This window comes from Peromyscus maniculatus, chromosome 3, assembly GCF_049852395.1.
Source record: "Peromyscus maniculatus bairdii isolate BWxNUB_F1_BW_parent chromosome 3, HU_Pman_BW_mat_3.1, whole genome shotgun sequence".
Classification (NCBI taxonomy): domain Eukaryota; kingdom Metazoa; phylum Chordata; class Mammalia; order Rodentia; family Cricetidae; genus Peromyscus; species Peromyscus maniculatus.
The window spans coordinates 4,467,709-4,490,769 of NC_134854.1; the positions used below are offsets into that span (position 1 = coordinate 4,467,709).

The following is a 23,061-nucleotide window of genomic DNA, read 5'->3' on the forward strand; positions in this document are numbered from 1 at the left end:
GTTATGCAGGATGAGTAACTTCTGGCAATCCATTTTTACCTCGATGATTGCAGTTGATAATAATGTATACTTGAAATGTTTCTTACGTGATAAATCTTAAATTATCTCACCACAGGGACACAGAATACATGTTAAGTTGATATGAAAATATCATATCTTAGAAAATAGACTGTGGCACGGATTGCTAAATGGTCATATTAATGAAAACAAAAAACCCAGAGTCAGGTATTGGGGTGAAAACTGAAAGATCAGAAAACAGAACAAACTAGCCATGTTCTTACCTCTACAAATTTCTCAGCCTCAAGAGAGAGACTTCCTGTTTCCTCACGCCTTATATACCTTTCTGTGCCCTGCCTTCTCACTTCCTGGGATTAAAGGCGTGTGTGCTCCCCAAGCAAAGGCATGAGATCTTAAGTGTTGGAATTAAAGGTGTGTGCCTCGATACCTGGACCTGTTCCCAATGTAGCCTTGAACTGACAGAGAGAAGGATCTTTTTCTCCGAGTGATAGGATTAAGGGTGTGTGCCACCACTGTCTGGCCTCTATGTCTAATTAAATGGCTGGCTCTGTCCTCTGATCCCCAGATAAGTTTCATTGGGGTGCACAATATATCACCACAATAGACAAGTGATTTTTCTTTAACAGCCCTACCTCCTGAAGTTTGGATGAGAACATCCTGCTTGGCTTCTTAGAGTGTTAGTAAGAACTGTGTACTTTGATTTTCAGCTAGTTCACATTTCTATGTAAATTTCATGAGTCAGAAATAAAGTCTTTAAAGGTGTACACTATTCAGATCAGCCTTCCACAGTAGCTGCAAGGACATGACAGTCTTCCCTTTTTCCCGGGCTTTGTTCCATTTCTCTCCTCTATCTTGGTGTCTTATCTCATGCTACTCTGCATTAGTTCAGTTTTCTTGACCTTTCAGTCCTCTCTCTTCCCTCCCCATTATTTATGTGACTTCTGACTCTTTTACCCCCATCTTTAAAATGACGAATTGGGAAGGTTTTCATTAGTCTCATTTTAACATATTCAAGTTTTGACTGTTAGCCCCATCATAGGCTTAGATTGAACAATAAACATTTTCTGACCCCTTTCAGAGTGGCAGTTAGTTTTTAATACAAATACTGACAGTGATATGTAGTGTATAAATGAGTTAGTCAAACCCAGAAAACTTTGCTCCATTATGTGCCCCACATTCTTGAGTTTAAGGATACTCCTGGTGGTATCCACGTTTGATACTGCCTGTTCCTACATTTAGCATTATGTAACAGATATGTCTACAGATAGACAGCAATCCACTTGACTCTAAGAATTCTCATCATAGATAATATCCAAATGGTAAGAACAAAGCTAAGCACATTCATACAATATTTTGAAATAATTAAAGGGATAATATGTTAGACTGAGGAGGAGCTGTGAAGTTGAAAGTGTGTATTGTCTTGAAAAAAAAAACCTTCCTTGGCTCTTCATTTAACTTCTGTGTCAAGTTATTTATGTAAGAAGATAGTGCCTAGCTTTTTAGGGTAATGTGAAAATTAATTTAAATTTCATAAAGCACTCTGTGGCACTCTGAAAGGGTCTTATAAATGACAGGCATTATTATAGCCAGGTTAGATTTGAAAAAAAAAAGCATAATAAAGCTGCTCATGCAGTGTCCATGATGGAAACTGTATCAATAAGTAATTGCAAAGGTCATGGCCATTCATAATTTATGACTGAGTGGAATAGATCAAGAATAATCAGGATGCCCTCCTATCTAGATTGCTTTTAAGACACAGATGTCACTATGATGGGATATATTAGTCCTTCCAAAAAGAAGTATGAAATCAATACTTTCCAGGAAATAAAAATGATGTATGAAAAAGAAAAAGGCCAATATCCTTAATTGAACAATGAAAAACATAGTAACTGACAAGCTTGATTTTGTCTTTCAGAATCTTTAAAAAGGCTTCAAATAGAAGAAATAGTCTTTGATCATTTGGGGTATAGAGCTTGAAATTTGTTAGAAATACGTGTGATGGCCCTTGTTTTTTCCACTTCTTATTATTAAGATTTATTTACATTTATTACAATAAAAGTTTAAATTTTTGCTTTAATTACAATTATGACTAAAATATGAGATAAAACAATATATCTGAAACTTCTAATACAGGCACAGTTCTTTAAGAATGTGAGAGATGGGTCTGGAGAGATGGCTTAGCAATTAAGGGTACTTGCTGCTCTTGCAGAGGACCCAGGTTCAGTTCTCAGCAGCCACGTGTTGGTTTGCAACTGCCTGTAACTCCAGTTCCAAGGAATCCGATGCCCTTTTCAGGCCTCTGCAGGCTCCCACACACATGTGGTCCCATAAACTTGCCCAGGCCTACACATACACATATTTTGTATTTAAATCTTTCTTCAAATAAAATACTATGACAGAAATAAATATGCATAAGTATAGGTAAAGCTGACGATAGAAATTTACATACCAGGATATCTGCTGTGGGATGTCTTTCTATGTGCTGTGAATATGTGTGGCTCCCATTCGATAACAAATAAAGCTGTTTTAGTCTATGGCAAGAAAGCTTATAGCCAGGTGTGAAATTCAAGCAGAGATACACAGAGAAGGGCTGAGTTGGGAGAGATACCAGCTGCAGTCCAAGGAGCAACAAGATGCCAGCAGACTGGTAACGCTATGGCCACATGGCAACATATAGATTAGTAGGAATGGGTTAATTTAAGATGTAAAAGCTAGCAAGCAAGAAGCTGAAGCCATAGGCCATACAGTTTGTAATTAATATAAGCCTCTGAGTGATTATTTTATAAGCCACTGTGGGACAGTGGATGGGAGAGATTGGCCTGGACTGCTGGGAAGTTTCTGGCTACAGATATCTTTGAATCAATGAGAGTTTCTTATCCCAGTGAAATCTCAGCTTTCATTATCTATGTTAGTTTCTTGTTTCGCTGTAATGAATTATCAAAAATGTAGTGGCTTTAAACAACATGCCTTCTTTACCTTGTAAGTTAAAAGGTTATATCGGTTAGTTTTTAATCAACTAGATACAAACCAGTCACCTGGAAAGTGGGAACTTCAACTGAGGAAGTCCCTCCATCGGATTGGCCTGTAGGCAAGACTATAGGTGATTTTCTTGATTACCGATTGAAGTTGGAGGGCCCAGCACACTGGGGATTTCGCCACTGAGCAGGTGGTGCTGAATTGAAAGCAAGCTGAGGGAGCCATGGAGAGAAGCTGCTTTGCTGTGTGTCTCACCTGTGCTCGCACTTAAGTTCATGCCTTTGAACTAAATGATCGCTTGTGATGAGGACGTGTAAGCCACATAAACCCCTTCCTTCCCAGGTGGTTTTTGGTCATAGTGTTTATCAAACAGCAAATTATAGCGAAGGTCATAAATCCAAAATGCCCTCCTTCTGTGGGCTGGAATCAGGATGTCTGGTTTGAATTCCTTTGGTGGGGAATGTGACCCCTCTGCTTCTCCAGTTTCTGGAAGCTGTCAGTCTCCTCTGGCTCATGGCCTCCTCCCATTTCCTAAGCCAGCAATGAATAGCCAAACTTCTACCATGTCACATCTCCAACACTGACTTTTTTCCCTTTCACATATAAAACTCTTTATAAAATACTGTAGAGATGCTTGGGTTGGTATAGCGCTTTCTCTGCAAGCATGAGGACCTGAGTTTTTACACCCAGGAGCTGGGTGGGGTGGTGAGCACAGAATCCCAGCACTATAGTGGTGGGTAGACTTGCTGTGGAGCCAATCTATTCCAATCAATAAGATTCAGATTTGGTGAGAGATTGTGTTTGGGGAAAAAAATCAAGGTGAATGATTGTGCAAGACACCTTAAACTGACCTTTACATGTAGGAACACAAATGAACAGTGCACCTGGAAACATATGTGCACACCCATGAACACATTACACACACTGGCATACACACAATCCCTTTGGTGAATACATTGTCCCCACCTTAATAAACGGGACAATTAACATCCTTAATTCCCGAAACCTTCACACTCTTTTTGCTGTTTAGAGGGCAGGACCTGGGCATCTTAGCAAAATTAATATTCTCCATATTTCCAGAAGTGGAAAGATGACAGTTTCCTGTGTTAGCTGTCAGGCCTTTTCTTTTATTTTATGTACTTTGATCAAGTATAACTTTTAGATTTGCAGTCTTGTTTATGATTTTTCTGTGCACCTGTGTTTGGACAGCCATACTAAAAGCAAAACAACAACAAAACTACTTGCTGACTGTTATGATAGAGACTGTAGTTTAGAATGGCTTTGACATTTCAAATAGTGGTGTAACTCACTGGGTGAGTTTAATCCCAGTACTCAGGAGATCTGCAGAGGCAGGCAGATCTATTGAGTTCAAGGCCACCCAGGGCTACACAAAGTGATCCTGTTTCAAAAAAAAAAAAAATCAAAAGCAAACAACAACAAAAATGGTCAAAATCAAATCTTAAACATTTTTATAAATTAAAATACAATTACATCATTTTCTCCTCCCCTTTCCCTTCTCCAACCCCTTATATGCACATTGCACATATGTATATATGTATGTGTATATTATAGTGTGCCTAAATACAGCCTGTTCAGTCTTTTTAGTGTTACTTGTATGTGTATGATTTCAGGGCTAACCACTGGTGTTGAATAACCAATTAGGGGCCTCATCTTAGGGTTTCTATTGCTGTGAAGAGACACCATGACTATGGCAGCTCTTATAAAGGAAAATATGTAATTGGGGCTGGTTTACAGTTCAGAGGTCCATTAGCGTCATGGAGGGAAGCATGGTAGCATGCAGGTAGACTTTGGGGTAGAGAGATTCAAAGAGCTCTACATCTTGATCTGCAGGCAACAGGAAGAGGACTGTGTACCACACTGGGTGTAACTTGAATATATATGAGACCTGAAAGCGCACCTCCACAATGAAGTACTTCCTCCAACACTGCCAAGCCCACTCCAACAAGGCCACACCTCCTAATAGTGCCATTCCCTTTAGGCCAAGCATTCAAACACATGAGTCTATGGGGGCCATACCTATTCAACCTACCACAGTACTCCTCACAGCAACTATTCCCTTCCCTTCCCTTCCCCCTTCCCCCTTCTTCCCCCTTCTTTCCCCTTCTTTCCCCTTCCTCCTTCCCCCTTCCCCCTTCCCCCTTCCCTTCCCTTCCCTTCCCTTCCCTTCCCTTCCCTTCCCTTCCCTTCCCCTTCCCTTCTCCCTTCCCCCTTCCCCTTCCCTTCCCCCTTCCCCCTTCCCTTCCCCTTCCCTTCCCTTCCCCCTTCCCTTCCCTTCCCTTCCCTTCCCTTCCCTTCCCTTCCCCTCCCCTCCCCTCCCTTCCCTTCCCTTCCCTTCCCTTCCCTTCCCTTCCCTTCCCTTCCCTTCCCTTCCCTTCCCTTCCCTTCCCTTCCCTTCCCTTCCCTTCCCCTTCCCTTCTCCCTTCCCCCTTCCCCCTTCCCCTTCCCTTCCCCCTTCCCTTCCCTTCCCTTCCCTTCCCTTCCCTTCCCCCTTCCCTTCCCTTCCCTTCCCTTCCCTTCCCTTCCCCCTTCCCCCTTCCCCTCCCCTTCCCCCTTCCCCTCCCCTTCCCCCTTCCCCTCCCCTTCCCCTTCCCTTCCCCCTTCCCCTTCCCTTCCCCCTTCCCCTTTCCCTTCCCCCTTCCCGTTCCCTGTCCTACCCTGCCCTCTCCCCTCCTCTTCTCTCCCAGCCTTTAGTGAAACCCTTTCTAGCCTTAGATTCACATATAAGTGAGATCACTTGATTTTTGGCTTTCTCCTCCTGGTTGATTTCACTTAGAATAATACCTTCCACCCTCACCCATGTTGCTATGAGAACACTTCTTTTTTGTTGTTGTTTGTTTGTTTGTTTGTTTGTTTGAGACAGGGTTTCTCTGTGTAGCTTTGCCCCTTTTCTAGAACTCACTCTGTAGCCCAGGCTGGCCTCCAACTCACAGAGATCCACCTGCCTCTGTCTCCCGAGTGCTGGGATTAAAGGTGTGCGCCACCACAGCCCAGAAACAACACTTCTTTTTAAGGATATTTAGTATTCCTTTTGGGTATTCCATTAATGTGCACATTTATTATTTGTCAATTTTTTTCTTTTCTTTTTTTTATTATTTTATTTTATTTTACAATACTATTCAGTTCTACATAACAGCCACAGATTCCCTTGTTCTCCCCCTTCCTGCCTCCCCTTCCCCCCAGCCGACCCCCCATTCCTACCTCCTCCAGGGCAAAGCCTCCCCTGAGGGCTGAGATCGACCTGATAGACTCAGTCCAGGCAGATCCAGTCCCCTCCTCCCAGACTGAGCCAAGCATCCCTGCATAAGTCCCAGGTTTCAAACAGCTAACTCATGCAGTGAGCCCAGGACCTGGTACCACTGCCTAGATGCCTCCCAAACAGATCAAGCCAATCAACTGTCTCACCTATTCAGAGGGCCTGATCCAGTTGGGGGCCCCTCAGCCTTTGGTTCATAGTTCCTGTGTTTCCATTCGTTTGGCTATTTGTCCCTGTGCTTTATCCAACCTTGGTTTCAACAATTCTCGCTCATATAAACCCTCCTCTTTCTTGCTAATTAGACTCCCGGAGCTCCACCCGGGGCCTAACCATGGATGTCTGCATCCAGATTCCTCAGTCCTTAGATGGGATTTCTGGCACAACTATTAGGGTGTTTGGACATCCCATCACCAGAGTAGGTCAGTCCCGGCTGTCTCTCGGCCATTGCCAGCAGTCTTTTGTGGGGGTATCTTTGTGGATTTCTGTGGGCCTCTCTAGTACTTTGATTCTTCCTTTTCTCATGTGGTCTTCATTTACCATGGTCTCCTATTCCTTGTTCTCCTTCTCTGTTCTTGATCCAGCTGGGATCTCCTGCACTCTTTCCCTCGACCCTCGCCCTTCATTGCTCCCACTCATGTCCAGGTTGTTCATGTAGATCTCAGCCATTTCTCCGTCATTGGGCGATCCTCTTGTCTTTCTTGGGGTCCTGTTTTCCAGGTAGTCTCCCTGGTGATGTGAGTAGCAGTCCAGTCATCCTTGTTCCACCTCTAGTATCCTCCTATGAGTGAGTACATACCATATTTGTCTTTCTGAGGCTGGGTTACCTCACTCAGGATGATTTTTTTCTAGATCCATCCATTTGCCTGCAAACCTCATGATGTCATTGTTTTTCTCTGCTGAGTAGTATTCCATTATGTATATGTGCCACAATTTATTTATCCATTCTTCAGTTGAAGGGCATCTAGGTTGTTTCCAGGTTTTGGCTATTACAAACAATGCTGATATGAACATAGCTGAGCAAGTGCTCTTGTGGTATGATTGAGTATTCCTTGGGTATATGCCCAAGAGTGGTATAGCTGGATCTTAGGGGAGATTGATTCCCAATTTTCTAAGAAAGCACCATATTGATTTCCAAAGTGGTTGTACAAGCTTGCATTCCCACCAGCAGTGGAGGAGAGTTCCCCTAGTTCCACATCCTCTCCAGCATAAAGTGTCTTCAGTGTTTTTGATCCTAGCCATTCTGACAGGCGTAAGGTGGTATCTCAGGATTCTTTTGATTTGCATTTCCCTGATGATTAGGGATGTTGAGCAATTCCTTAAATGTCTTTCAGCCATTTGAGTTTCCTCTGTTGAGAATTCTCTGTTTAGTTCTATAGCCCATTTCTTAATTGGACTGTTGGTCGTTTTGATGTCTAATTTCTTGAGTTCCTTATATATTCTGGATATCAGTCCTCTGTCAGATGTGGGGTTGGTAAAGATCTTTTCCCATTCTCTAGGCTGTTGCTTTGCCTTGTTGACCGTATCCTTTGCTCTACAAAAGCTTCTCAGTTTCAAGAGGTCCCATTGATTGATTGTTTTTCTCAGTGTCTGTGCTACTGGTGTTATATTTAGGAAGTGATCTCCTATGCCAATGCATTCAAGACTACTTCCTACTTTCTCTTCTAGCAGGTTCAGAGTAGCTGGATTTATGTTGAGGTCCTTGATCCACTTGGACTTAAGTTTTGTGCACGGTGACAGATATGGATCTATTTGCAGCCTTCTACATGTTGATATCCAGTTATGCCAGCACCATTTGTTGAAGATGCTTTCTTTTTTCCATTGTACACTTTTGGCTTCTTTGTCAAAAATTATATGTTCATAGGTGTGCGGGTTAATGTCAGGGTCTTCAATTCGATTCCATTGGTCCACATGTCGGTTTTTATGCCAATACCAAGCTGTTTTTATTACTGTAGCTCTGTAGTAGAGCTTGAAAGTTATTTGTCAATTTTTTAAAATAATAAAAATAGTAATGTGAAGAGATGGATAAGCTAATTAGCCTCAATATATCAAAATATCACACTACACATCTTAAATATAATTCCAGTTAAAATGTAAAAATAAAATGGCTTAAGGATGCCGTCTTAATCATCCTGTGTACTACAGACCAGTTGCTACATCACCACATAGTGTCTCCTGTGCTGCCTGCCTTCTAATGCCTGTTCCCACAGCAGACCATTGTTCAGTGAATGTATATAAGAAAAAATAAGGAATAGGTTTTCACACCTCATTTTCCTTTTCTTCCTCAATTCTCCATATACTATTGTCAGAATAACAAAGCTCTTCACTTCTATTATTTGCAAGCTAATGGCAAGAAAGTGTATATAATTAGAACAATGCTACTTTCCTTTTTAACTCATTTTGCAGGTTTTCTGTACTGGGCATTGAACCAGAGCCTTGTGCATGCACGCTAAGTACCTGCTCTGCCATTGAACTGCATCTCCCACCCCAATACTTTTTAAAAGTTCTCTTTTGTTATTTTCAAAACAGGTTTTTCTTGTAAAAAGATAATAAATGAACTATATTGGAGGAAGGGACTATGTAATTCCCTGTTAGGCAAAGTACACACTTGGTAAAGGATTGGGAGTTTGATCAGTTCCATATTGTAACTTCTGGGATTCTTTCTAGCCTTTAAAATAAAAGAAACTAGATTTAGCCCATACACAATAAGATTGACAGAGACTTCATGATTATCTTTCTGTATATAGGATAGCATTGTGTTAGCCAGAGTGAGGGAGTGTGTTTTGTGTTTGTTTGTTTATTTTCGGGGTTTTTTTTGGTTTTTTTATTTTGTTTGTTTTGTTTTGTTTTTGTTTCAACTGAGTAGGACAGGGAGCAATGATATTAAATCAAAGGAGAAATCATTTAGACTAAGCAACCTCAAGTGCATTAAAGACTGGAAAATGTTGCTCACACAGGATGCTAATTTTCTCCAGAAAAGCCATCAGCTTCATGTACTTCATGTTGTAGGAGCCCTTATACTAGAGAAAACATATGCTTATAACTAATATCTGCTAAGTGATATTTATGAACTGAAGGAAATTCAGGTAGTTCTTCCATAATATATATTGTCTCCAGGTCCTAAACTCAGCAAGTTACTTGAAAGGTTTGCAAGCAACAGTCATTATCAATCTTTACTGAAATATAAAGTGCCTGTTGAACCTAAAATGTTATAAATATAGACCCCACTTATCTGGAGAGAAGATCCATCAGATTTTTGCTCTGATTCTCCTTCTTTTAAGCATATCTGTTATAGGAACAAAATTAAGCATAAACTATCCAAGACCCCTGTTAATATCATATTTAGTCCCTTCAAAGCCTGCTTCAAACATGAATTCTTAACACCAATCTATCCATAGTTGGATATGAGAGTACTTGACTCCTCATGAATCCTCTCTAGGCTAAATGTAGCTGGAAATTGGGCGTTCTTCTTGACTGAAGAGTGTGAGAATCTTATTTCCTCATCCCCTTGCTTAGAAACATCTTTGGGTTGCATATTATGTACAGTATATGGATAGACTAGAATCCTTAGCAAAATACTAGTCATCCCTCTGGGTCTGTCAGTACCTTCTATCTTCATCTCGCTTATTTAACATTCCTAACTGGCTGTGTCTTCACACTCCACCTTTGTAATAGCATTTTTTAGTGGAAATAATTTTGTCCAACCTCCCTGATCTTGTTCACTTAAGACTTTATGAAGTCTTTCTCTATACCTCAAAGATAATCTGTCCCCAAAGCCATTGCTGACAGCATCTGATATCTCTCAGACTTAGCTTTTCAGTGACTGTGGCTGCTCTGCTCCACAGCCAGGCAGCATGCTTCTTGGGCCCTACCACACTTGGTTGGTATCTTAATGGCCATTTGACAATAATTACTATTTACTAATTACTAATTACTATTCCTGGTAACACCCTCCCCATAGAATATGATATATTATGATTTTGATTTCCTTTGTTCTTTTTACATGTTATGTTTTCTTGCATGGATATGTATACACCACATGTATGTTATGTACCCAAAAAGTCCAGAATAGGTTGTGTGATCCACTGAAACTGAAGTCACAGCTGGTCATGAGTCACCATGTGGGTTCTGGGAACCAAACTACATCCTCTATAAGAATAGCAAGTGCTCTTAACCACTGGACCAACACTCCATCCCCACACTCATGATTTTCTTATAAGTCCTTGACTTCTGGATTCAATAATTAAATCCTAGCTTCCCTAATTCTTAAAAATTGATGAGGCTTGGGTTATAGCTCACTTGATAGAGTGCTGGTGTAACATGTATAAGGTCTCCAGTGTGGCTTTAAGTGGACATGCCTGTAATCCCAGCACTGGGGAGATAGAAGAAGGAAAAGAAGAACTTGAGTGTCATAATTATTAGTTTGAGGGCAGCCTGGAATACAGGAGACTGTCTCAAAAATAGTGGGGTTCCATATGGGCTTCTCCTTGACTGTTGATGATATATGGTTATTTAACATAGTGTAAGAAGCAATGAGAGTCTACATACTGGTTTAAATGATCTTGATGACAATCTGTGGAAACTGAGGCTATGTCCAGGTGACAAGGGAACAGCTGAACAACCAGCCTTAGGAAGAACATGGGCCCTGTGGCCTTGGTAACAAGAATGTCAGCATCAGAACTGTGAGCCTTTGCCAAGCCCCCACTGCTAAAGCGTTGAGTTCCAAGACAGTCCGCCTTTACTTCTCATCCCACTTGTGTCTTCTTTGTCAATCATATATTCTTTCAGACTCCCAAATGAAATGTCTATGAAGAAATGCTAGGAAATGGCAGTTACTGTTTATTGAACACCACTGTCTTCCAGCTTCCTTTTCATTCAGTGGGGTGGGGTGTGTGTATCTGTGTGTGTGCATGTGTATATATGTGCGTGTGTGTGAGTGTGTGTATAAGCATTATATGTATATGTGTGAGTGTGTGTGCATGTGTATATATGTGTGTGAGTGTGTGTGCATGTATATATATATATATGTGTGTGTGTGTGCCTATGTGTGTGTGTGAATGTGTGTGCATGTGTATATATGTGTGTGTGTGTGAGTGTGTGTGCCTATATGCATGTGTGTGTGTATGTGAATATGTGTGCATTTGTATGTTGTGTTTTCAAGTCACAGAGTTTAATTAATGAGACAGACAGATGCACATGACTTGGCTCTGTCTTTAATCAAGATATCTGAATAGAAGGGAAAGGTTCTGAAGGACCATGTTAGTAGATTCTAAGAGAAACATCCTTATGAGCCCTGTATTACTGCAATGCATGTTTATGACATTTGTTTTTTGTCTTGAGTATTAAGTTTGACAGTTTTTTTAAACTTTAAAAAGTCTTATATTCTTATCACATTTTTAGCAAAATTGCAAGTTGCTTTGCCCTTTTTTGTGAAGAAGCTATGTTGCCTTTAAGATAAGACATCATAACATTTTTGTGTCCTGTTAACTGGCAAGACATTTAAAGTGTTAGAGGCAAAAAATACCCTAGAAGCAGTAATGTATATATAAAGAAAGGTTAAAAGAAACAAATAGCAAAGAACAAATGTGTATGTATATGAAGTTAATTGTTTTGTACAGAGCTACAGTTTAATTTAGGTGTGTATTTAGAATTCAGAGGAATGTACTTTTTTATATCTGTTAAATATTTTGACGATTGTGATCACCAACATAAGACATATCTCCTCGTTTATGAACTAAACACTATTGAATTTGAGTTAACTTATGAAAAGCAGTTCTTTGAACACCTATTTACAGTGTAAGTTTCACAAAGCAAACCACTGCCTTAATATTACAGATAAGACTGCTAAATACTGTAACAAGAAAGTAAAACATGTCAGTATTCACACAGAAGTGTGCCTTCCTTCTATGTGCTCATCCAAGGCTCTAGTTTCTCTCATTTCAGTCCCTCTCACCCCCCAAAGCCCCCAGTGTTTCTCTGCAGTTGATGAGCAAAGAGTAAGGAAAGTATATCTCTACCTTAATCACCTTACCTCAACAAGACATGTTACACTCTTCGCCTCTCATTAGCTAGAACTTTTACACTCAGATGCAAAAGAAACCAGGAATCGTGGCTCTCAGCTGACTCGATGCTCTCTAGCAGCAGTAGTAGTTCTTTGCTAGGAAAGCATGGGATCCCAGTGGAGTTATCCAATCAGCCATGCTTTAGCCTCTAGCTACCAAATGTTCCCTTACTACCACTCCACTCCACCCCTTGCCCATATAGGAAACATTCATTTCCACTCAGAGGAACTACATAGAGTCCCATGTCTTCACTACATCCTGCCCAACATCTGCATATGGTTTCCTTGCAGTCTTGGCAGCCTATAAACCTATAAAGGAGACCTTGCTGCTACCGTACCCTCTCGTCCCACCCTGCCCTAGCACAAATTTCATCTGTCACAAGAGCAACAAAAGGGGAGCCACAGTCTCCTCTTTGGAAGGTGGGGGAAAGTGCGCCTGTCCAGGAACAGTGATGAAACCCAGCCTGCAGGCTCTTTGAAGACTGCTTCCACTGGAAGCACTTAGGACCTCTTGATTAGACCAGTGCTGTGGATTGGAAAGAACTCCTCTATCCTATATTCCTCATGGCCCTCGGAGTTCTCTGCACCTTGGGAACCTCTTCCTTGCAAATATTCATGACCAAGTCCCACAAAGGAATACTTTTCTTTTTATTCAGTTCAGAATCCAAGGGACTATTTTGCAGACCAGTTTTGATAATTCATTGCCAATTTTCCAGGGTAGTTCTCTTAGAAACAATTATTCCTATGTCTATCACTACATTTTTTTATGCATGACAATGATTATACCTTTTCTCGACCATTTTTCCAGAAAAACAAAAGCCACACCTGGGCTTTGAAATGAAAAGGAAAGGAATATAGAATGACAGCAGAACTGTCAGTCCAGAATGAAGTCCTGTTGTTTGTGGTCATTTAAGTGTTTTTGTTTTTGTTTGCCTTGTTTTTTTGAGAAAGGGGCCTTGCTGTGTAGATATGTCTGGCCTGAAATTCACTATGTGGTCCTGGCTGGCCTCCAACTTGTACATGATCCTCCTGCCTCTGCCTTGTAAATACTGGTGTTAGAGGCATGAGCCACCACATCCAGCTGGGTTTACTTTTGTCATCATTACTTTCTGTGGAGCTGGGAATGAAATCCCAGGCTTTATCCATGTTTTACGGGGACTCTACTGCTGAACTGCACCACCAGCCCTATGGCTAGTTTATTTTTGACAAAAGAGCTAAGGCAAGTCAATAAGGAAAGGAAAGCTTGGTTAACAGAATCTGGAGGGGATATAACACAAGCAAATTTTTTTTAATGACAGAACAAAGAAGTCAAACCGACGGTGACAAATATGTCACAAGATTAACAAAATCAGTATCTGACTGCCTGGTGAGGGACAGAGGAGCAGCAGGGGAAAGTGGGGTTAGCAGTGCTGGGAGTTCTGAGGATCAAAGGCCCTGAGTGTCTTGATGTGGCTGAGGCAGCGCTTTCTTACATATCTCGGTGTCCTCACAAAGGGAACAAAAGTTATTCTGAGGATCAAGCTGAACGATAATCTTTCTGTCGGCTTCAGTCAGAAGTGCTCATCAGAAAAAACAAAAATAAGAAAAATAAAAAGCCATGTGCCCGAAATGATGATACTCGATTTATGGATGATCTTTAGTTGGTGGTTTCACTGTAAGTAGTTATTTTGAGACCTTGTTTTATAACGTATGAAATGCTTAGAGAATAAGAAACTTGCAAATTCTTAAAGTATTTACTTCTTTTATGAAAGTTTTAAATTGGCATACTTTTCAATAAATACAGAAGGAAGAATTTAAAATAGATAAGGTTTATGGATAGTTTATGCCAAATTAATGTTTTAAGAAAGGAAGAGTTGGGAGTGTAGGAAAATTTTTCCACGCTTGCTAGGAATATCACAATGATGCTTTGCCTTGGTCTTTGTTTTTTCTTTTAATCTCCTTTTAGTTGATAATGATATTTCTTTGTTTACTGGTTTGACCAAAAGCTATCCACATTTTAGATACTTTTTATTATTAATAAATTTTCTATTCATTTTACATACCAACCACAGATCCCCTCCCTTCCTCCTCCCATCCCAGAGCCTCCCCCTCCCATCTCACCCCCCATTTTCACCTTATCCAAGGCAAGGCTTAGATGCCCTTCAACCAAAAAATGGATAAAGAAAATGTGGCACATATACACAGTGGAATATTACTCAACAGTAAAAAAAAAAAAAAAAAAAAAAAAAAAAAAACAATGAAATCATGAATACCCACATTATTTTTAACCCTGCTGCTATTTAAGAAATGAACTGTTCAGGATCTCACAGCCTATTCTCACAGTCAAAATGAGTGAATTCTAGAGTGTAGTCATAATTCTGAAATAGACATCTAGAATGTCATTTAGCCTCTTCTTGGATCTCATTTATATGCTGGAGTCTGAAGATATTCTGAACTTAATGGGGCCTTTAGGATAGCCTTGAGCAAAGATTCAGCAAAGTTTGTACAGTTAGCAGGTTGCAAGCTGAGAATAGTTTGAGGCATTTTATGGCTATGCCGTGTTTGCTAGAGAAAAAGAAAGCCTTTCTTGCAGATTTTCCCCCCCGAATACATCCGTTTACATGTAGGATAAAAAATATCTTTGGAGAGTGAAAGACACCCTTTGGTTTTGTTTTGAAAATATTTTCACATCTGTGACCATGCTTATGATTCTTCAGTTCATATCTAAACTTCAGGTTTATGTACTCTTCCTGATGATTTAGGGTGTACAGATGAGTCTTAGGTCATAGTGTGCTGTACCTGTATCTGTTTTGTCTTCACACTATAGCCCTTCTATAGCATGCCTACTAAAGCTTGGATATGGTTGTGTTTCTAAGGAGTCAAGACTATGTGAAGGGGGAAAAGGTAATGTCACTGATATGGCAGGTAACATCAGAAGAGCAGACTTCTCTTTCTTAAGCTGGCTTGGTAAAGTGAGGCGTTATCAAAGAGTCACCTGTTAATTTGATATTTTGATGAAAATATGACTTTGTTTAAGTTATAATGTCATCTTGATAATTCTGACTACAGGCAGTCGGGAGGAACATCTTTGGTATTGATCTAGACCTGAAAACATGTCATGAGCATTCTTCTCTGCCTGTAATTGAGTTGACTTCCTTTAATATCATTTTATAAGGAAGATATTAAAATACAAGACATATTTGTACAGCTTCAATGATTGGTTTTGCTTTTTGTGTTTGCCTCTGTAATTTCAATTTTTTTCCTGAACTTCTGTGCCCTGAGTTGTTTGGAATAGTGTTGAAATTATAGGTGTCCATTAAGTATTTTTCAGCTGCCAGCTCAAATGCCACATATTGTGCTATTAACTCATTATGAAGTGACAGGGAAAGAAAACTCATTATGTGATAATGGGAAAGCACACACTTTTCAAAAACAAATAAATCCATATGGAAAATCCATCTGCTGTAATGATGTGAGTCCAGTGGTCTGTCAGGCATACTTGGGTATTGACACCTTCTCTTCGAATAGGAAAATGCTCACAGAAAGTTTAGTTCCAATTCCCAGGGACCCTGTATCATGTACTCAGAGGTTTTCTTTTTTGTCGCTTACAGGTGATATTATACCCAACCTCTAATAGCTCCAAATCAGCAGAATTACACCGAATGATAGTTCCCAAGAATAGTCAAGATTCGGACTTAAAGATCAAATTGGCGGTGCGCATGGATAAACCACCACACATGAAGCATAGTGGGTGAGTGTTTAAAATGTTCTTCCCTCGAATCATTGGGCTTCCTTTCAGTGTATCGTGTATGTTTGTCTGTGGAGGAAACCAGTACATCAGACATTTGCATGGAATTTTCTCAACAAACTGACGTAAGTTGTTTATATTGCAAATCCATTTATCTGTAGATAAATAGGTATTTCGTTAATGTAACTGTCTTAGCACTGAACAGTGTTGCTTATTGATTGTATTGATATTACATTATTATGGGGAGTTCACCACAGATGACCGCTCAGACACAGTTTATAGCCATTTGAAAGTCTTTATTCCAGCTGTCTGGGACTATACTCAGGGATTCAGGACCTAAGTGTAGCCATGAGCATGCTTTTATGTGGTGGTTCCCCTGCAGGCTTTACAGCAGGCAAGGGGAAATGATCCATGAAGAGACAAGAATGAAACTCGGGCTCAGCCCAATTTTATTTTAACTGGCACTGGACCAAGACTTCTACACTTTAATCATATTCAAGCACAGCACAGTTTTGGGGGAAAAAATCATATAACGATTAACTCAGTCCCAAGTGCACAACAACAATTTAAGACATGTTTTCATTGAGATTCTTTACAAAGTACAACTTGCTTCTTTTGCAAGAATGGGTACTGTTGACTCAGTGATAGTGCCCAAGATTTAGGATCTAGGGAGTTTAACTGAGGTAAAGGTAATGCCTGTGAGTGTCCAGATTGGCCTAGCCCTAAGATAGCATAGAAGTCACTTAGATTGTTGTAAATCACAGGTGACATTACTCCTAAGAGTGGGTTTTATGGTCTAAAAATAATGCTCAAGGTTAAGGGAAAAGAGCCTTGAATAAATACAAAACATAAAGTCTGGCAGAAAGGGGCAGAGCCTGTCTCCTCAGACAGCAAAGGATCACCAGGTTGTAAAACTACACCATTCCTGGCATTCCAGGAAGAACAGCTACACACCTCATTCCATTGAAGAGGTGAGCTGTGTGTTTAACTTTCCTGGCTTCTCCAGTGCTTATCTGTGTGCACAAGGCCCTTTTACCCTTTATACTTCTAAAGGCAAAATCTACATCCTGGTATCTCACTCTGCTGCTGCAAGGGGAAGTCTGCACAAGCTTCTAACAGAAGCTAAGATAAATTAGCTGAGGCATCTTGGCCTCAGGTCCTAGAATAGAGTTGGGTAATTTTCTATATGATTCTTCATCAAGGAGATCAAATTCTAGTTAAACCTGAAATGGCTTCAGCAAGAGTACAAGGTGGAGGAACCTCTGTACTGTCTTGCCCTGTCATATACAGTATACAGATGCATAGAAAAACATATTGGGAAATAGACTTCACAATCCAGGTATAGTGGTATGTAGGTAATAGTGGACTCACACCTGGTGTCTGGGTCTGTAGAAATAGTTAAACTATCATAGATTATATGAAAGCTAAAGAGTGGATCAGATGTAACCCAGAATGCTGTGCGTGTGCTCGTGGGAGGGATGTGAGTGTCCCCTACTCTAAGAGTGAGAACCAAATCAGTCCTGGAGAAGACTATGGACGGAAAACCAGGAGGTGAGGAGCCTCTCACCTAAGGGTTGCCATGGTCTAAAACAACTGTCATCACTACTAATGAGCAGGGACAGTGGGAGGTACTTCACCAGACATCCATTACAGCTCTTCAGTGACTGGTAAGATTTAAATATTCCAAATATCTGCCTTCCATCTAGCTATACACATGAAAACCTTGACTGTAGTCATTGTCTTCTGAGGTGCTTCCTAAAGGGATTTTATGACTCAATTACATTTGAAAAAGAAACTGGGCAGCTAACCCTTTGCCTTCAGCTTCTAGCATACACTAAAGCAATAATATATAAGGAGGAGAGGGGAGCTCAGCATTTGTGTGGGACTGAATTATGTTCTATCAATAATTTATCCTAAAATGAATAATTAACAGATGAGTAATGAATAATACAACTAAAAGTTAAACCAACCTTAAAAGAGAAGTTAAGTCATCTTCAGACAATGGCACACTTGTTGGTGTTAAGTGAATTAGACACTAAGTGGAGAGTTTCAGAATTCCATCTTCAGAGCATGTCAGATTTTCACATCGATTCTCTGATGTGTTGATCCTACGAACCTGTTCTCTTTTTTAGTAGTATAGGAAACACATAATCCTTTTTTGTGAGGACTCTTAACATGCATTCTGTTTTTCCCCTTCAGACAGCCCACGGATTGACCCCAATTAGAGTGGGTTTGTGCTCATTTTTGTAGGTATACATGCCTATGTGTGTACATGTGGAGGCTGGACGTCAAGTTAGAGTATTTATCTCTGCTTTGCACCTTATATATATTTTTTAAGACAGGGTCTCTCACTGAACCTAGAACTCCCCATTTCAGCTAGACTAGCCAGCCATTGAACTCTGGGGTTCTACCTGTCTACACCCTCCCCTGATGCTGGGGTTACAAATACTCCATCACAAATAGTTTACTCACCTCTCAAGCCCCCTAGTTAGCAGTGTTTGCTCTATATTGTATATGTATTCCCAACTATATTGTAATTTTTTTAGTCTTGTTTGAATCTCCCTACTGTGTGTAGTCAAGAGTATATATAAATATGAATACTGGTGATGGAAATGAGATTTGCATACTCCATAGAATTTTACAGGAAAAGTTATAAATAGTAAGTGGTGTTTGGTTTTCAAATGTTGTATTTAAAACTGTGGGTTTTTTTTTTTAATAGAGAAAATAAAATACATCTGATCCAAAGCTCCTGCTTTTGATAGCTAAACACTCTGTAACTACACCTTATTGTCTTTTAAGAGCAGGACTAACTATGTGCAAATGAAAATATATATTTCAATTTGGGAAAAATAAGCCTAATTGTGACACCATTCTTTTAAAACCACATTGGATATTATCATAAAAAAATATATTAGAAACGTGATGCATTCATCTCTTCTTTTGGACTATTTTCTAGACTGTAGAAACTTCTCTAAGACAAACCACTTAATGAATCATCAGCTAGATTTTCAATGATTAGCGTTCACTCTGGTCTCTTTGCTTTTGTACATAACTGAAGCATCTTAGTGTTGTGGAATACATGGATGATACTTTAGCGAAGCCTAGTGGCTAAGCAGCAGTATTAACCGAATACTCAAAAATGCTATCCTCGTCTGTGTACAATATTTTCCAGATTCACAGGTTCTTTTCTTCAGGAAAAAAAAAAAAAGTAAAGTAAGATGGACCTAACGAAATACATGACTGACTATTACAACAGCTAAAGCTATGGCCGAAAAGGAGAAAATCTGTCATATATATGTAGAAGCATTATAACAGTGATCAGAAGTCTGTATAAAGCTGATTGCTTCTCTATTAAAAATGAATAGAAATCTCTTGATTTTATACCTGTAGAAGAATTTTATCTCAGATAACTAGCCAGATAAAAATCTTAGCCATGTGTTCTGGAGTTTCTCGTTGTGTAGGGCCATAATTGATTTCTTATGTATTTGTGGATTATATAGACAGTTTGTAATGTTTTGAAATTGTTACAGATAATATCGTCCACTTTAATTTACACCATAAATCTGTATATGACACTGGACTTCTTTCTAGCCATGGAAGGCAATAGCTCAGCTTCTGACAAAAATAAAACAGGATAAAAGCCTTCCCTGCTCTGATCTCATGTCTCCCAGGACTCCAGCCTGCCCAGCACTCCATACTTATTCAGAGGAAGAGCAGTTAGGCCCTCAGACTGTGACGTCACAGCTTGTAATTCTTAGTGCACATTTAACATGCAAGCATCATATTTGCTCAAAGTAAAGTGGATGCTGTCTGGTAAGGTCGTGTTACCTATTTCTGACTTAGATGTATGACCTTCAGCTGGTCAGGAGGACAGCAGCACGATGTTTAGATTTGCTTAGTGGGTCCAGACCTTTCAGAAAGCATTAATCTTCTATCTTTTATTTGCCAGAGGAAATTGATTTCTCATTATAAACCTACTTTTAGTACAAATATTTCTATAATCTCCTTTATAGCATAGCCATATTTGCCTTTTTACCATATTTGCCTAAATTTATATAGAGATCTGTTTGTCTTCCCAGATCAAATGCCTTAGCCCAGATTCTTCTGACTCCATACATATCTTACTGCTTGTCGTATCCCTGGAACTTCCGGCCAAGTGTTGGCTGGGCTTTCAAGCATAGATTGACTTCCTTGTCCATATATAGTCTCCTAAGAGATGTGTTGTGGTCCTCTATAAATAGTAGAGCCTTCACATTTAATATGATAAGGGGGATATTCCAAAAGGCCAATTTCTTTTTCCAAATACCTTCAATATTCATAACATCTTCTACATACTAAATCATTAGGAACCGTATTTTCACTTTTTTAGGATTTAGTAACAATTATGCAGTAGTAGTAGAAACCTTCCAGTGGTCACTGAGGCAGTCATCAAACCAAATGCTTTAGTTTGTTGTGCTCTCTGGTTTCCCCTTACAGAGTGTTAGACTTTCAGACTCAAAGTTCTTTTCATTATTTTATTTAAGGTTCTTCCTCGGGAGGAGGAACACCTTGACATCCACGATATTCTGTTTTATTCATCAAATAAGTATCCCCTTCTCAGACAACCTTTTTATAAATATATGGACATATTAACTGCTTTTCAGGAAAGAGAATTAAATTAAAATACAATCTCATATTTTTCTTTAATTTCTTTTAAAAAGCACTTGTATATAGTTACAGGTCATTTTAATTAATTTAAGTGAATTTATTTAGGAATACTATGTATTAAATGTTATAAACATTAATGAACAGAATTATAATGAAATTGCTTTCATTTTTGTTTGTTTGTTTTTGGAGACAGGTTTTCTCTGTGTAGCCCTGGCTATCCTGAAACTCACTTTGTAGACCAGGCTGGACTGGAGCGCACAGAGATCCACTTGTCTGTGCCTCCAGAGTACTAGGATTAAAGGTGTGTGCCACCACACCCAGCTGCTTTCATTTTCTAAATTAAAGCCTTACTATAAAAAAGTTTGTAGTGTACAGTGACACAGTATCTGGAAGTTTAGGAGTATTAATAATTGTCAATAAAATAAAAGTCTTGGGTTTATTTAATGCCAAAGCATTGTGGGAGATGTAGAAAGCCTTTAGACTTTAAGTATTTACATTCTGTCAGGCATCTGGTGTGTGTATGTGTGTGCATGGTGAGCAGAAGGATGACAATACAATACTACTTATGTAGAGTCCAAACTAGGTCTGGATCCAAGACACTTGGGGTTCATATTTCAATTCTGCCACTAACTTGGGTAAGCTTGGACATCAGTTTGGGGCTTTAGTTTCATTGTTTTCCAATAATGACAGTAGACCAGAGGAGCTGAAAGACTCCTTGGGCCCAGAGATTTATGATGCAGTAAGTTCCTTCTTTGTCCCTTATAAGCACATGTTCCACATATTCCATGGCCGTTCTGATGTACAGGGGATACAGAGGGTTCTGGTGGAGGAAGTTGAATGAGGTACCTTGGGAAGAGGGGAGCAGTTTGGGAATTTGAGTCCTCGTGAGGCAAAGACAGGAAGCATAAAGATTATCTTTCATAAGGCTATGAAAAGGTTTTTATTATATATGATTAACTTTGAAAACACATGCTATGCAATTGATGATACTCTCAATATTAAGAATGAACCCATGAACTTTAGAAAGATATTACACAGAATGTAACAGAGCAATCAAACAAAACTGTTGGTGAAACTTTCTCTTCTTGCTTTTGTAGATTTTCTGTGATATACTCACATATTTCTGTGATATAGTGAAAGAATATAGTTGTCAAACTAAAAAATTTTTTAAATCAGTTTATTAAAAATCTAAGAAATTTGTTTGAGAGTATTCCTGGTTGTAAGCCTAGAGTACCTAGACATTTAATGTTTAAGAGGGTTTCTCGGTCAAGAAACATGAATCTTCAAATTAGCCTAGGGATTCTGGGAAATGTATAAACTTCTCCCTAACTCAGTTTTCCCAAAGGCAAAATAGGAATCATGGAAGAAGCAACCTCAATAAAGGACAAGCAGTAGCTAATATGAAATGCATTAAGGGAGTGCTGGGCTAATTGCAGTGTTCCAAATATCATAGCTATTGCCAGACCCTAAAGATGGGAGCTTAAGTAGATACACAAGGAAAAGAAATGGGGAAAACATTAAAATTTAAGGTGTGAAATGGAACATTTTATAAATTCTCCCAGCCTCTGAGCCTTTCCCCCTTAATTCCTTTGATGGCTGTAACCTGGGAGGGCTGGGCTGCCAGCTGCAGGGCCTCTAGTCACATGGTCCTTCTCTTAAGCAACATCCTGGGCTTGCTAGTTCATCTTGATGCTCCTTCCATCTAGGAAATTTATTTCTTCCGCCAAACCTGTCCCATTTCTTTTTTTTAATCCTCCCTACATTCACTCACTCATTCATTTAAATGAACAAAACTTATGTGTTAAACTGTTGTTTAAATACAATTTTAAAATGTATATACACTATTAAATGGCTGTCATGGTAAATCACATATGTTTTAATTTCCATATCATTTTCATGATAAGAACACTTGAATTTTTGGGCCATTTTCATAAATACATCATTTTTAACTCTATGTATTAATTTTTAAAGTTTTAAAATGTGTCCAGTTGCATAATACATGATCCTCACTAGCTTTTCATGCCCAGTATGTTAGTTTTAACTTCATCTCCAATATTTTTTTTGTTTTATCTTCTAGTTTTTAAAGTCCTTCATTTAAGAAGGGATGCATAAGCCTGAACAGCTTACTCAACACTTACTGGCTAGATGACTCTTGTTTTGTTGTTACCATGGCACCAAAGACATTCATGTAATTGAATATTCTAATTTTATAATGTAAATATTTTATGAAAATAATCACCAAGAAAGATTAGCGCTGCTGTGATTAGGTCTCCAAAGCCCTTTGCCATTGCTGTGCTGTAGTGCTGACCCTGGTTTGCTCTCTCTTCCAGGAGGCCCCTAGAAGAAGCAGTGTCTACAGAG

The 23,061-nt window shown here is 39.4% G+C and overlaps 1 protein-coding gene across 10 annotated transcripts in view; it reads left to right on the forward strand.

Moving 5' to 3' along the window:
• The window catches only part of Cadps2 (calcium dependent secretion activator 2), a 544,863-nt gene that overhangs the window by 303,395 nt on the left and 218,407 nt on the right, over positions 1-23,061 (forward strand). For all 10 annotated transcript variants that reach the window (XM_016006862.3, XM_016006864.3, XM_076566153.1 and 7 more), the window contains exon 8: positions 15,917-16,056. In XM_016006862.3, coding sequence (XP_015862348.3) covers positions 15,917-16,056 — 140 coding nt within the window. The remainder of the gene's footprint in view (positions 1-15,916; positions 16,057-23,061) is intronic.